At 41.8% G+C, this 16,282-nt stretch overlaps 2 protein-coding genes across 6 annotated transcripts in view; one reads left to right on the forward strand and one right to left on the reverse strand.

The window, feature by feature from the left end:
- Window positions 1-442, forward strand: part of ZC2HC1B (zinc finger, C2HC-type containing 1B) — a 39,146-nt gene extending 38,704 nt beyond the window's left edge. The window contains exon 7 of the mRNA XM_008592046.1: window positions 372-442. Coding sequence (XP_008590268.1) covers window positions 372-442 — 71 coding nt within the window. The remainder of the gene's footprint in view (window positions 1-371) is intronic.
- Window positions 443-3,176: 2,734 nt separating this feature from the next.
- Window positions 3,177-16,282, reverse strand: part of PLAGL1 (pleiomorphic adenoma gene-like 1) — a 45,292-nt gene continuing 32,186 nt past the window's right edge. For 4 of the 5 annotated variants that reach the window (XM_008592044.1, XM_008592043.1, XM_008592041.1 and 1 more), the window contains 2 exons: window positions 10,466-10,920; window positions 3,177-5,561 (listed from right to left, as the gene is read on the reverse strand). In XM_008592044.1, coding sequence (XP_008590266.1) covers window positions 4,319-5,561; window positions 10,466-10,617 — 1,395 coding nt within the window. In that variant the 5' untranslated portion in view covers window positions 10,618-10,920 and the 3' untranslated portion in view covers window positions 3,177-4,318. Of the gene's footprint in view, window positions 5,562-7,925; window positions 8,096-10,465; window positions 10,921-16,282 lie in introns of those variants that run through there. The other variant, XM_008592045.1, reaches the window with a different exon arrangement.

A 16,282-nucleotide genomic window follows, 5' to 3' on the forward strand; every position in this document is an offset into this window, starting at 1 on the left:
ATGAGAGCTGGCATAGAACTGTGAAGACATGAAATGCTTGGGGTACATTTTTGAGAGCCAGGGAAGTAGTGAGGAGAGATGTTGAGAGTCATATTGTTTAAATGGTGGGTCACCTGAGGCGGTGGTCCAAAATTCATGGGTAAACAGAGGGCTGGGGCAGAGGCAAGAGGGCACCTGAGACAGTCCCCGTTTTTCTTATTATTTAGTCCAGGCAGAGCCTAGGTATTTGTCTATAGCTACCAAAAAACAAATAAAAAAATAATAATAATAGAGACTTTTGATCCAATGTGGGGATTTCACAGTCTGTTTTGTTTTTCCTCTTGGTACCGTTCTGCTTCGACATAATAGCAAATCTGTTTATGTTTACAAAGAGTTAGCTATGGATCCTGCTTCTGGAGCAAAACTCAGACAAGGACTTAGTAAATCTTCTAAAAAAGATTAACTGCTAGAGGCCAGGTAAGACAAGAACAAACAAAAAGCCCTCTAATCCAAGTGTTGCTGATCATCTAATGTGCAAGAAACAGCTAATGAACCTTCAAGAAAATGGATCCATGGCAGGTAAACTAAAGAGAAATTTGGGCAAACCATGAGTTGGGATAGCAAAATATGCTCTTGAAACTTATTCTTTTGTTAAACGTACAGTTTGAAAAGGCTATTCAGTCTTTTAATTCTTAATAGGAAAGGGGAATGATGCCTCACTTTTGACCTGGAGGAAAAGGAACAACCTTTTCCAAACACATTCCCTTCAAAAAGGGTAATTCCCTGAGACTGTGAATTGTTTGTAAAACAATTAAAAATCCAAAGAAGCCTGTTAACATTCTCAACGTGGAAACAGTGATTTTCTAAAGTAAATGCATTTTCTTTCTGCTTTCAGACTGGCTCCCTGAAACTCATCATCCTAGATGGCAGGGTCTCCAGGATGCCACCTAAGGGGAAGGGACAGTAGCAGATGCCTGTTTACACGCCCATGATTGTTCAAGGCATCACTCAGAACAAGTAAAACTAGCTTCAATTTTTTTCCTTATTTACTCCCTTCAATTTTAAAAACAAAACCATTAAACACATCAACCTGTACGAATGCTTGATTTAAAGACTCACTTGAAGATTTTTTTTTAAATTGGCTTTTAAAGATAATTTTGCTTTGACTGTAGAACCTCTTGTAAAATAGTCACTGGAGTACTAGCATTATTTACTTACTAGGACAAGATTTTTTAACTAGCTTCGCCCTATAGTAGCTGTAAGATCCCAGCTTTATTTGCATCTAAGTAGATATTAAACTATAACTAGTAATGACTCCTATTTTTAAATGTTCATCTATATACCATGTAGAATTTTCTCACAAATACCAGTCACAGAGACTATGTTTTGGGGAAAACACTGAAGTGGAGAAAAGGTTACAAAAACCTTCTTCTCCTGTGGGAAGAATGTTTTAAGTGGTCTCTTGCCATTTATTTATCATGGTCAAATCACAAGTCATCTGTTCATTTCTTTACCATTGGTTTATACAGCTCTGTTGGGAGGTGACTGAACTATTGCTTCTCTGCAGTATTAAAGGTCAATAAGCTGCTTTGTACAGAGTCATTTATAGTTATACTTTTTTTTTTTTCCTTTTTGTCTTTTTTTGTGACCGGCAACGGATCGCAACCCTCAGTGTCGCGCCCGTACCGGACCAGGACCGGCAACAGGATCGCAATCCTCGGTGTTGCACCCGCACCTCGCTCAGCCAGTGAGCGGGAACCGGTCTGTATGTGGGATCTGAACCCTCGGTGGGAGCGCCGCCGCGCTCCCAAGCGGCACACTATAGCAGTGCACCACCGGGCCAGCCCCCTATACTTATACTTTTTAGCCTAAGAACTTTATTCTTCTTAAACTCAGGGAATTTTAATTATGAAAATTAAGCCATTTTTCCTGTCTAAATTTAAGTAGGACAATCTCAAGCTATCCCCACTTGTTGTGCAGCAAACTCATCGTAATTCTTATGATCTGTAGTTTGGGGACCATGTGCCAAATGCTATGTTTTGTGCTCAGGAAAATCAGCTATGCGTTCTGGAACTGACTGGAGACTGCATGAGCCATAAAAGTGTTTGTGGGGCCGGCCCGGTGGCGCACTGGAGAGTGCGCCGCTTGGGAGTGCGGCGGCGCTCCCGCCGAGGGTTCGGATCCCATGTGGAGACCGGTTCCTGCTCACTGGCTGAGTGCGGTGCAGGCGCAACACCGAGGGTTGCGATCCTGTTGCCGGTCAGTAAAAAAAGACAAAAAGGAAAAAAAAAAGTGTTTGTGGAAGCTTCTGTAAATGAGTGTTGGGAGGTTTTAGCTGAGGTGAGCTACTGCTCTCTTCCTGCTCTGGGAGATTATCTTCCCTGAGAGGAAAGAGGGGATATGGGGATTGACTTAGACACCCAAGAGCAGTGGATTCCTACCAGTGAAGTAACCTATAACACTTTGTTCTCATTTCCTCCCCTCTGGTTCAACTGTAATGTAAGCACCCCAGTCTGCCTGACAGCTGGATCCCATGCTTTAAGCTTCAGTATGTCAGTTCCACATGCTCCAGCCCAAACCTGGGTAGCCAGTTGCCCTTTATGGCCATCAGCATCATTGTTGAGGGCTGGGAGCCAGGTTTTCTCACATTTGGCCAACAGGCTTCATGGACAGGCTTATGAACTCAGGCTTCCCTTTGCTTCCACCCCCACCCTATTTAGTGGTGAAACAAAAATGAATAGGCTTGTCAGATTTAAGGAGCATAATACTTTCTGAGGAAATCCCAATAAGGAATAAAATTTCTAATTTGTACTAGAAATTAATAGTAAACACCATTGTAAAACTGGATCATGGTAGCCCCGGGTAGACTAAACTCTGGTAGCTAGTATTCTAACCTATACATCAGAAATACCTTACATAACATTACAGAAGGATTCAGAATGTTATACAGTGTTTCGAGAAATAAGTTCTTGAGTGCTGTGAATTTAACTGAAGTGTGTAAGCTTCTGCCTTAAATCATAATTATTTTACTCAAAAAAAGATAAAGTTTCTAAAAGATGCTGAGTAGAGGTCAGAATAGTAGTTTCCATGGGGGAAGAAATGACCAGGAGGGGGCATCAGGGCGCTGAAAATGTTTTCCATCTCGTCTGAGTGTGGTTCTTGTCGACACAGGTGTAAATATGGAAAAAGTAATCAAGTTGTATTGCAAGATTTGTAAAGTTTATTATATGTAAGATATATATGTTTATGAAAAAGAAAGCCTCTAAAAACAAAAGACAAAGAAGCTTTTAAAAAGGTTAGGTTTTACATTTTTAAAATTCATTAATAAGATACCAAATTCAAGAGACAGATTACAGTTATATTGTAAAATGTAATCCTCTTTGAATAAAAGCTAATAATTACTTAAACTGATGAATTACAAATGCATTTATTTATTGGTGATTAAAAACGATACTTAGGAACTTAAGCAGCTTGAGTAGTAATTTAAGCTAGACAAAGCAAATTCTTGGTTTATATATATATATATATAATTCCAGTAATATTCTCTTAAATTCCTGTTAAAAATATAATCAATATTAAAGTCAGCAAAATGCCTTTGACTGACGCCTGGATTATTTTACCGCTTAATCTGGTTACACAGTGATATATATATATATTTTTTTCTGTCAGATGTAACTGACAACCAGTTTAGTCTTTAAGATAAATGAAGTGATAACTCACATTGTAGCATCTTGTGGAAAATATTCAAACTACACTTAAAATGCTGTTTTAAAATGGAGAAATCTATTGCTCCACAAGAAATTGTTTCTGTAAAACTACAGGTTGGCTATGATAAGAGTAACTAAACTACATCCAACCCTGAAGGTAGAAAAATCCCTGAAAAGAAATACACAGCCTAGTTATAACATACCATATGAAGGTTATTTTCTTCTTTAAAAAATTCTCCCAATTTGGAGATATCCAGACCTTTCCATAGTTCCCTTACTAGGCAGTGCCACATAAAGTTACTTAGTTAACATCATTATGAGCATGGCTTATGATTAAATTCAATATGACAAACACTTATATATAGCAGCCGTTGTTCTGGATGTTGGTTATGATGGTATTTGCAGTTCGATTAAAGAACACGCGTCCATTAAATTTGGTACAAAGCATGAACACTCAGGACAGATTGGCACAATACATGCAGTTCAAGAGTTCTCTTATCTCAAGCCAGTCATCACTGAATAAGCCATATTCCCAGTCCTGTTCTCCAAATCGTTCCTTGTATTGTAACTGATGTTTAAAATGCTTCTTAAAACATCTTCCAGAATAAGAAAAATAGGCTTTTAAAAACCAGTTATCTGAATGCATGATGGAAATGAGGCAGGATAGCAGCAGAGCCCGTGCCAGCTGAGAAAACATGGGGGATGGGGGGAAGGGGTAGCTGGCCCAGGCTTACGGTGCCCACAGCTATTGGAGGTTCTTGCTGCTGCTGCCCCAGACAGCCCAACAGGTGGGGCAGAGACTCCCCAGGCGCCAGGGTGAGGGTGCTATTCCCAAAGGCATTTTGGGTAGCAGGAGGCGGCAGCTGCCAGAAGCCCAACAGGGGGGTTAGTTCCAGAGAGGCAGGTATTGTTAGGTTCACAGCATCTGCAGGCAGCTCCTTGGGCAGGCTGACTTTACCAGCACTTGCCTTAGCCAGATCAAAACCTGGGTTGAGCTTGTGAGGTGACTGAGGCTCTTGCAGAGGCAATTCCTCAAACAGGCTGATATTGCAAAAACCTTTAGTATCTGCTTTGAGGGGCAGGCTTGCAAGTGGGGGGTATGAGGTAGAACCGGTGTTGTACTTGTGATTCTGAAGGGTGGGAGGAGGAGAGTCGGGGGACACTGAGGGGTGCAGGGAGACAAGGGACTCTGGCAGTGGCTGTATAGGCTGGATGGCTGCTTCTGGGGGACTGAGGGTCAGGCTGTGTACCTCAGCTGGCAAGCTACTTGCAAACCCATTCTGGGCAGGGGCCCCTATAGGGAAAGGAGACAAGGCAGCAGCCTTCAGTTGAAATGAAGGCGAGATGGTGTGGAAGGTGCTCAGAAGGTCTCCAGCCTGCAAACTCTCTCTCATCAGCTCCTGGGAGTGTGTCTTCTTGGTATGCCGTGTGAGGTGGTCTTTGCGCCCAAATCTCTGGGCACAGAACTGGCACAGGAAGTCCTTGCATCCTGTGTGAACCACCAGGTGGCGTCGCACATCTTTCCGGGTGTAGAAGCATCTTTCGCAGTGGTCGCACTGGTGCTTCTTCTCCCTGGGTCCACTGTGGGGCTTTTCTTCTGCATGGGTCTTGAGGTGGTCTAGCAGCACCTCGGTGCTCTCTAGCTCCAGGGAGCAGACCCCACAGGTGAGGTCTCCACTGCTGGCCGCATGGAGGGCCAGGTGCCTCTTATAGCCCAGCATGGTGTTGTACTTCTTCCCACACTCCTCACACCCAAAGGCCATTTTGTTGGGGTCGTGGGTCTGGAGGTGGTTTTTCAGGTGGTCTTTCCGGTTGAACGTCTTCTCGCAGTGAGCACACTGGTGAGATTTCTGGGGAGAATGGGTAGCCATGTGCCTAGAAGCAGAAGGAAAAATTTCGCAACAGAGAGTTGTTTTAAGGGCAGAGGAAAGGTATAGAAACAATATTAAATCAAAACGTTAATAGTTTTCTCTGCCTTTTGGTATAATTTTCATTTCTAAAATACTCATAAATTTTTCAAATACATAAAATTTTATAATTAAAAAATAAGCACTACAAAAGGCACAATGCAATTCTCACACTTATAAAGAAAATTCTTTAAAAGAATGCATTTTCCTAATGTATACAAACAGATTCATAAACAAATACAAGTATTTAAAAATATGTGATCATGAAAAATATTTTTCAGGAAAGGGTTAAACAGGCATTCTATATTCTTTGGAAATTCCCAAATTTCCAAAAGTGACCCAGTTTGCCTTCGCTGCAGAACCCCATAAACCCCGTTTTAAGTTATTGTTCCTAATATAATTCCTGTGTGCTATTGATTGAGACAAAAAGTTCAGGCCATAGGCATAAAGCTCCTGGGAGCCTCCTGAAGAGTCTATGCTTAATCTCGTAAGTGTCCGGCTGGACCCAGAGTCTCATCCTCGTGCCTCATCTCTATGCTAAGTCTTGGTTTCCTCCATGTGATTCTTTCCTATCAGCTGTCGTCTCGGATGTACGCAGCCCCCGTCTCCACTTCTTCAAGTTCCCTCTTGGACACCTTCAATCCACTTCCTAAAGGTCACTGGTAATTTCACTGGCAAAATTCAAAAGGACTTTTTCTAGAAAGACTAAGCTGCTACTCCTAATGACAGTTATAAGTTTTCCTTCAACACTGGTTTCAGGGACAAGCCACAGTCATCCTAGTCAATCTGGAATTTCAGAACAGCTATTTTATATTTATATTTGTAAAGCACAAATTAGTTTTGGAAAGCCATCACAATTCCATCTCTATTACAGTTCCACTGGATTCCTAAAAAAACTCTGTTGGTTTTTAAAAACTCAATGGTATAAAAGGGTAAAGCACAAATTAGTTTTGGAAAGCCATCACAATTCCATCTCTATGACAGTTCCACTGGATTCCTAAAAAAACTCTGTTGGTTTTTAAAAACTCAATGGTATAAAAGGAAGCCCTTAAATTTTTAAAAGGTTGATTTTAATCACTAAGTCACCAAGTGCTATATGTTAGTATTTCTTATAAAAGAATCCTTCCTTACAACTTGGGGCTTGCAGGTAATACCATAGGTTGCTTCATACCCCTCATGACAGTTATCTCCTTTAGGTGTTTTGTCTTCAGAGGCTAAAGCTTTTCTCCTGACAATTTAAATGCAATTGTACCCTTTGAGCTTGTGATTTGGATACAAAAAAATTTCTAAACAATTCATTCTTTAAAAAAAGATAGGATTTTTTATAGGATTTTTTTTAAGGCAGTTTAAGTCAAAAGTGTACTTAATTATACCTTTCACCCACCCACCTACCCTACATTGTCCATTCCTAATCCTTTTCTAGAGGTAGAGTTGGCAAGGGGTCTATAATAGCAGCTGTTTATAAGACAGTGGTGGTCCCCACTAAGAGGCAGACTGGAAGCCATTCAGAAAATATGAAGCTGCTCTGAATCAAACTTTCATTTTCTTAAAAATAAAGCAAAATCTCGTACCACCTTCTCTTCCTTCAAAAAAAGTAGCCTGCTATGTAGAGGGAATAAAAAGAAAAGTTAAGTTCCATCTTATCCCCGCAGGACACCACGGCTTGGCATGCATATGGGTACTGTAAGACAGGGGCAATGCTGAGAGACAGGAGCCAGCACAACACGTGTGTGAGAGATCTGAAATTACGCTGTGTCCATGTTCCAGACGTATTAAACTCATACATTGCAGAAAGGGTTTTTAGGGCAAATAACCATGTTGTTATACACGATACCCACATATGTATCGCAGGATTAAATACGAGGGAGCATGGGTTTGCAAACTTGGTATTTAAACCATTTTCCACTTGGCTCAGTGCTAGTAAACAGGACTGTAAAGCTGTCCTGGGTTTTCTATTCTTGCCTCTCTCCCATTCTTTGTGGAGGATTTTAATCTGATTGGATTATATTTATCACCCATGGATGGATCAATACCAGGTTAACAACTCTGGACCTGGTATTTCCTACACACTCTTTCCTGTCTACCTATGTACAGTGCCACACCTGTACTACCTATGAGTGGGACACAGGTTGACACAACTGATCACCACCTTTCAAATTTCACCAGCTCCCATCTCTCCGAACTTTTTGACTCTTTTCTTTGCCTGACATCCAATTCTTCCCCTTTTAATGTATCCCTCACTTACTCATGCAACTGTCCCAATCTACAACATTATCATCTTATAGCAGAAATTACTTCAACAACTTGTTTCCTTCCGTCAACTTCTCCTTACCTCACAACCCAGGAAACCACCAGCTTCAGTATGTCTTATGGTCAGCAGCAAATGCTACCATCTTTGGGTGTCATGTTGGTCATGTCAGTGATCTTAGATTTCATCAAGGGTGACTGTTCCCATTAGGACTTCCAACCATGGACTTCAGTCTGCCCTGCCAAACCATCTCTTCTTGCCCTTTGCTATCTCTACCTAACTGGTTTCATTGTGTGCTGTACTGAGACCCACGTTCTCTTTTCTGGTTAAGTGATCTTAGATTTCATCAAGGGTGACTGTTCCCATTAGGACTTCCAACCATGGACTTCAGTCTGCCCTGCCAAACCATCTCTTCTTGCCCTTTGCTGTCTCTACCTAACTGGTTTCATTGTGTGCTGTACTGAGACCCACGTTCTCTTTTCTGGTTAAGCAAGTCAGTTATTTTCTCCTTCAACTTCTGCTTATAAGATGGAGCTTATGTTGCAACTGATGGGAAATGGGTGGAATGCTGCCTATCATTCTTTCAAGCAAAACCTGAAGCATCCTGCCACCTCATCACTCTTCTATTCTTTTATTAGATCACTGCTTCAGGCCAGAGAGGCAAGAAGTGCTGGGGACCGTGGAGAGGCAGGCGGTTCTTGCATAAAGGACACTGTTTCCCTTTTTGCCTCACTTTGCACCCTTAGCTGAACAAGTCACTTCCCTTGCTTAGAACTACCACCTCCTAAGTATTGCTTAAGACATCTCCTTCAGCGTGGTTTACCACAGTAATCCCAACTTAGTCTACTCATTCCAGTAATCTGTTAGCTCCACTGTCTTTTCCAAATATTGAACTCCTGTATGTGTTTGGGTCTTTATCCACAGTCACAGTGCTCTCATTGTGGCTCAGCTGCAGCCAACATGCTTTCAGTGTTTGGGTAAGGATGCTTCCCTTATACACACGAGAAGCTGGAAGCAAAACAGGGAGTCTTTGCAACAAAATCGGTGCACACAATAGGCACTCAATACTTCTATTTATGATAACTAGAGAGTGGCCTATGTATGGAAGACAATGAAATCTTAAAATACCTAAGAATGCATGGGCTTATTTTAAAAATCCAATTACTATATTACATTATAACAGTGGTATTTTAAGGGCTAGGAGTAAAATTTATATCTTCTTTTCAACTCTTTTGAGTGCCTTCTTCCAGGAGCACTCCAAGATTTAATAATAATATGGTCCGTGTTAATACCACTAGGATGGAAAGTCTTGTACGCTAAATTTTGACTCTCACCAATGTATTTGCTTGTGAGTTGATCTGAAAGTTGAAGCTTTAATTTTGTGATGATTAGAGGCAAATAGCGCATTTCCCTCAGCCAGTATCAAAGGCGGTGTACGCTGGTGGGAGTTGTGGAAGCCACGCGTGTGTGGCTCTGGCGGTAGCACAAGCACAACACACACAGCATTCGCTGCCAACCAGACTACTGTGCGACTCATCTATCCCATGCATACTTTGTCTTTTCTATGTTATAAAAATCCTTTGGAGGCAGACACTACTACATCACATATATTCACTTCCCTTATGGAAGTGAGTACCCAAGAGGCACTCAAGAACAATGTGGATTAAATGTATATATACACACAGACATATATATAATATATATAATAATATATATATATTTAAAAGGGACTCATCTACTAAAACAGTGGTTTTATCTTTTGGTTTATCACGGATGCCTCCGAAAATCCGATTAAATGCATATACTCAGTATCAGTACACCCAACTGAACTCTACTTTTAAGGGTGACTTTTCAATCCAAGTTGAGAAACTGCGCTTTAAAAGCTTACACTTGGAGGCGCTTCCTCCTCTCCAACTTCGCTCTCAGGACCTGGACAAGCCCTCTGCATTCTGTACCTGGACTCTTACAACGGGTTACAAAGGAGTCTACTTGCTTCTTCTCCAAATTACTAGTCATCTTTCTAACATCCTGATCACATCACGTTGCTTCGCTACTTAGACTCATCAGAATAAAACAAACGCTTTCAGATGGTGGATAAGGCACCAATTCCTTCTTGCCTACATTCTCGGCCTCAACCCGCTCGCCCTCCACTACCACCCCTTGTACACAGGCACTTGGAAGCTAAGGCTTATGGCTTTCCCAGAACCTCCTTTCTGCCCACCTCCTTTTCATTATGTCACGGTTTAAGATTATCCCCTTCTGAGAAGCCTTTCCAGGTCTCATCAAGTGGTGAGGAACATCCTGCACCTGCATAGCTCTGCCCAAGTGCCGAGTGCGCATGTCAACTGAGTTGGCATGACCATCTCCCCAGCGTGGGTCTTTTCATCCTTCTGTTCTTACGCCTGGGGTAGTGCAGGTACACAAGAAGTGTTTGTTGAAAGAATGAACTGACACTGTACAGCAAAACTGTCACATAAAACCATACTAATCACCGAAAGAGTCCCTAAAAGGCTAAAATGCATCCACATCCTGCGTCCCTTTCCCCTTGCAGCATGTGGTCTGAGGGCTAGAAAGGTCATTTAAAGGTACCTGTAAAAGTGCATACCTTTTCTAAAGCCTCTCACCTCATCAATTTATATCTGGAAACAAAGGCTTTGCCACACTCAGGCTGCAAGCACTTGAACGGCCGCTCCCTGGAGTGGGAATAACTGTGAATAGTGAACTTCTCCAGGGTAAGGAACTTCTTGCCACATAATTGGCAGGGGAACGTGGCCATGGGCTTTGCTTCTCACACTTTCCTTTTCAGATATGCTGCCCAAATGCTGTGCCATTTAAGCACAAAAGGAGGAGGGATGGTGCCGGGCACATTAGCAGAGTCTCTGCAGCTGAACTCCAGAGCAAGGGAGATGCAGCCCTGTGGGCCCCTCAGTCACCACTAGCTCTGCTCCCTGCTTCCCCAAATCCCAGTTCATACGCAGTCTCAAGCTGGGGGAGAAAGTCTGAGGCACAGATGAGATTCAGGAGCAGGAAGGTCACCTGCATCACTAGAGCTGAGGCATGTCCTGGATCACCAGACTGTCTGTGGAGAGAAGAGGAACAGTTTCCTTGCATTAGCCATTTGAAAACAATGCTTTCCTCACCTACCACTTCTGAATCAACTACCCAGAATCAACCTGTTCCTTTAAATGGCTCTGACAGAGCGCAACCCTCCATCCTCCTGGTGTCCTTCGATAGGCCCTTGTGCAGATAAAGCCACCCATCTGTGCTTCTCCTGAGTGGCCAGGAGTCAAGCAAACAGCCAATGTGCTGAGACCGATGAGGCACATTTTCCTTTGTGATAAGGACAGTTCTTTCCACAGACTGAATATTATCTACTTCAAACCATGATTTCAGGTCAGTGTGAGGCTCAGTTGACCAAGTCAAAGGGAAAAAAACTCCCCAGTGTGTTTGAGTGTTTTACTGGTATAGAAACAAAAATCACCCTTGCTTATTCAAACCAAAGGCTTTTCCTCTTTGCTCGCTGTTAGCGTAAGTTGTTTATGACACCTGCTTAAACTTCCAGAGGATGAGAAGATGAGAAGAAATAACTCGTATGCATCTAAGTTAACTGTTTGTAAGAGCACTTCGCACAAGGACTGATGTAAACAAAACGTGAGTAAAGCTGGTCTGGTTGCACTGATGTGGAGGTACAAATATTCCTGTGGACACAAAACAGATGGCTCAGGCCACAGGTAGATTTGTCCGTACCATTTTCTAGTAAATTGTTCTACTAATGTCTTCTAATGTCTTCCCCTTTTGTTTGTGGGGACATCTGCTCATTCCCCAGCCCCACCTCAGAGGGCCAATCCAATGACCTGTTGAGAGGCCACTTCAAGGAGGTGGGCCTTTGCCTCCTCAACCTCAAGCTATCTCAAATGCAACTCATCATCCCTCCAACCCAGCCAAAGTCACTGAAAACCAGGCTCAGGCCATCATTTGAGGAACCTCAAGTATCTGAGGCTGCATCATGAACAATACAAAAAAATCCTGGATAACTAGAGTCCCGTGCTATTCTAGAGGGAATAATTCTCAGGTAGGGGATGCTACCATTCCAAGTGCCAAATACTTAGAGTACTATATGCTTACATTAAATACACTGAGTAGCTTCTGTACACAGGCCAGCCTTTTCTGAACTTTGTCAAGTCAGCAGGGCGCGTATGGTAAACTGATCATTCACAGCAAGTCTTTAAACTCTGATCCCTCAAGTCATTCATTTATTGCCAAGTCGTTAGAGTTGCTCTTTATTGCTAAAAATTAATTTTTATTTATCTTTCCAGTTACTTTCAGATCAGAAAGCTGGAGTCTAGCTAGATGAAACTTTTATAACAGTTCAAGCATCTTTAAAGTTATCCATACATAGCACATGTACATAGACATACATAACATTCCTTTTCTAATTAGCACACATTGCAGGAAATGTGTAGCATTCCTCATCTCCTGTCTGGGATGGTTTTAGTGTCTGGTTAGAGTTCACAGCACCAGGCAAATACCCCTCATCGTCCTGCCCTGCCCACATGGAACCTTTAATGCTTACTAAGGCACTTTGACTTGAAGGTTCAGCACTCACCCAAAGCAAGGGACACACAGGCATCCCCAGCCAGCATCTTGGCACCAAACCTTTTTTCTGATGCTTCTGATTCTAGCAGTGCAGATATCTTGTTCCTTTGCGACCAAGTGCAACTTTAACTGGGCTCCTGTCCTGGCTCTGCCCAAACTCCTCTCCCCCAACCCCTTGCTTCCTCCTAGTATTCCTGCACATGCCTGAGCAGCCCTCACCGGGAACAAGATAATTCCTTGTAGGAATTCTATCTCCCATGCCAAGTTCGTGCTACCAGGCCCCATGGTCTGTCCTACTCATCCATCTGTCTGCCATGATACTGGCCCAGCTATAAAATACACTCATTCACTTGAAATTGCTCTGTGTTCTTTCCAGGTCTATTTAAAAAGATTAAAACACACATAGATTATTATGAAGTTTGAAATGCATCATTTCCTCCTACCCTTTATAGCTGAACTCAAAATAGCACTCATCACTTTGGAGAAGGAGCTGGTTTGGTGGGGAGGTTTTGTATTTCTCTCAGATACTTCCCAATTCCCTACATATATACTTTTCAGTTTATCTCAGTAAATTTATTCTTCCCAACTCTCGCTTTATTGGATGACCAGTGATGCCCAAAAGAATTTCCTGTAATGACGTAAATGTTTTACATACATATATGTACACACACACACACACACACACACACACACACACACACACACACACGTATGACAGCTACTGAAAACTCAAAATGTGCCACTGAGAGACTGACATTTTTATTTCATTTAACTTACTTAGGGTTAGGTGTATTAAATGCATTTCAATTTATGATGCAATTATGTCCTGATAAACCCATCATAAGTCAAGGAGCATCTGTATGTGATAGTGAACTTTCTTTAATTTCTTCAGGAAAGTCTTTAAGTATGAATTCAAATTCATAGTGGTAACATTTCAATCACCATAACAGTGTACTTCATAAATACGGACCTTAGAATACAAATATTTGCACTGTTTTCATGATATAATCACCTTATAATCATGATACAAGACGTCTATAAAAACAAAACTGTCTTTTGCAACAGACCATACTCTTTGTGGCTGGGGATTAAAGCTCACCTATTTAAAAAAATAAAATAAACTGTGCAGATATATACAACCTCTCTCATGACCATGCACTTGATAGGGACTGGCTGTATACTGATGATTCTAATCTTTGCTTGAAACCTGATTCACTTTCTGGCCACGTCCTTAAAACAGACTTATGATTACTTTCTATTATTTGGCAAACCACCAACAATCCTAAAGAGAACTGACAAAGTGATGGTCCTGATGAGAGTTAGTCTGTTTTGTGACTCGACATACAGATGCCTTTGAGTCTTAAATACAGTACTACTGTAACACCTGTCACCCTAGATAGTAAGTCTTCCCCCAAAACATCACAGGACATAATTTTCAGTCCCCTTGATTCTAAAAATACTGAGTGAGTGATACAGATCTGCCAGTATGCCAAAGAAGGCTTGTGCCATCTGCTTCATTCTGCTCATGCTGATTATTTTAGGGATAAGAGAGGATCAGAGTGGAATAAGAACATATATATATATATATGTGTGTGTGTGTGTGTGTGTATATATATATATGGCAACAGCCAGGAAAGACTGTGCTGCCTGGGGCCTGGGGGTATACGATGGCAGAGGGGAGGTCAGAGCACAAGTGTAGTCCTAGGACTTCCCCAATCCTGCATAACACTATATATATGGCAACAGCCAGGAAAGACTGTGCTGCCTGGGGCCTGGGGGTATACGATGGCAGAGGGGAGGTCAGAGCACAAGTGTAGTCCTAGGACTTCCCCAATCCTGCATAACACAATCATCTAATGTGGGACAGCTGTTTTACAACATCCTCAAAATAAACTATGACTTCTGGCTTCTATTTCCATTGTCCCCAGTGCCAATGCAAAGCCTGTTTCTGAAAGGAAACTGAATTTTCACTTTGGTCTTCCAGCAGGAGCACTCTACGTTCCTTCTTCCTCCATCATCATCACCCCTTAGAATCCCGAGACCTGGGATTGTTTGTATACGAATATGTTAAGGCCAATTTTAAAAGGGCCTTTAACGAGGTTCTGTTTCTTCTTATACTCATAAACTATGAAATAGCCAATTGTGGAACAGGATGAGTGGAAATTCTTTGCTTATCTGGCCCTAGGAAGTTTCTAGAAAGGCTGCTTTCCTCAATATCAGTTCTTAGAAGGACTTTGGTAACACGACTCTATCATCAAATTTAAAAAACATTCAGAAACATCAGCTGGTGAAAGAAGATGTTCTGAACCTCTAGGCAGTGGTTACTGCTTATTTTTTATTATGCACATGTGTTATAAAATGTGCTAGGGGCTGTGTCTGAGTGCAGTTTCAGAAGAGTTAGGTCTCACTATATGTCTAATGAGGAAAAATGGTGCTCATGGTGCTGGACTAACATGAACACATGAGGCTCTGATAAGGACCTCAGAGTACGGCTGTCACTGGGTTACCAGCCTTCACTTACAGCAGGGCTTGCCAAGTGGGGCCCATGGTAGGGCTTCAGAGCGCCTGAGAATTCTCTGGAATTCTGTGCAAAATTAGGGAGAATGTGTATTGGAGTTCTTATGGGTACAGGAACCATAGCTTTCTTCATATTTTCTAAAGGGTCCTAGATCCCAACTGGTTGAAGGATACTGACTGAGATAAGAAATTAAAGAAAATCCTTCTTGCTGCTATCAATTTAGTTTGACTCTTCACAAAGTCATTGATATTTCCTAATCCATTGGACACATGTTTTGTGTCTGCATTTTATCAGGTTGAAGTTAAAAAAAAAAAGATTCTATAATAATGTTTTCCTGAAATTCAGGTAGTAAACAACTTGCACAAATTTTATTTTAAATATGGGTATAGGCAATCATTTCACAGGTCCTGTCACATAAGACAGGCCTACCTATGACTAGAGAACAGGCTGCCCTACAAAATCACAGGGTTCATTTGTCGGCATCCTTAAAACTCTTTTATTAAAAAAATATACATCCTCGAGAAAGTACTAAGATATTATTAAAATCCATCAACACCTGAGATGACACAGCTCTTGCAGGAGGGCACTTGCCTGGGATGAACTCCTAAACTGGATCCACAAGACCTGTCACCCTGCTGTATCTACAGACATCTCTCCCACAGTAGCCCAAAGGCAAGCAAGGGCAAAGATAATCCACTTGCTATTTCCTTAATGTGCTACCTTCTCTCATGCTTCCGTGTTCACCTTCCAGGAATGTCCTGCGATCCCTTGTTCACCAGGCAAACTGCTACTTTTCTTTGTCACTCCAAGGAAGAGGAATGAGTTCCTCTTCCACATGGTGACGGGTTTACTCAACAGTCTAGAAGACAACTCCACTTATACATGTTTGAAACAGTTTTGCCTCGGTTTACGCTCATTGGTGGGAGGCACCGACGCCCCACCTCTCTATTCTGCTCTGGGGAGAGCCTCCCACAGCCTGCTGAACAATCAGGTTTGCTGCCTATAGAGTCTTTTGAACTGCCACCTTGAGAGACTTAACTTTTGTTAGCCCAGTGACTAAGCTCTTATTTTCTTAGAAATGAGGCCTAAGATAATCAAGAACGCCAAAGTGAATTACGTGTATAATATCCAGAGAGAAAGTTGAGAAGGCCATCCAGTTGATTATACCATGGCTTTAGAATACCAAATCTATACAGTAGCCATAAAATCTGAAAAAGAATAAGGTATTTTCTTTTTTTTAATAAATAGTACGGGTAACATCTAGTTAACGATGACAAATTGAATAAAAGCTTGTAGCTCCAGTCTCTTCTGAAACTCTACTAAAACA

Source organism: Galeopterus variegatus, unplaced genomic scaffold (genome assembly GCF_000696425.1).
Source record: "Galeopterus variegatus unplaced genomic scaffold, G_variegatus-3.0.2 Scaffold7529, whole genome shotgun sequence".
Classification (NCBI taxonomy): domain Eukaryota; kingdom Metazoa; phylum Chordata; class Mammalia; order Dermoptera; family Cynocephalidae; genus Galeopterus; species Galeopterus variegatus.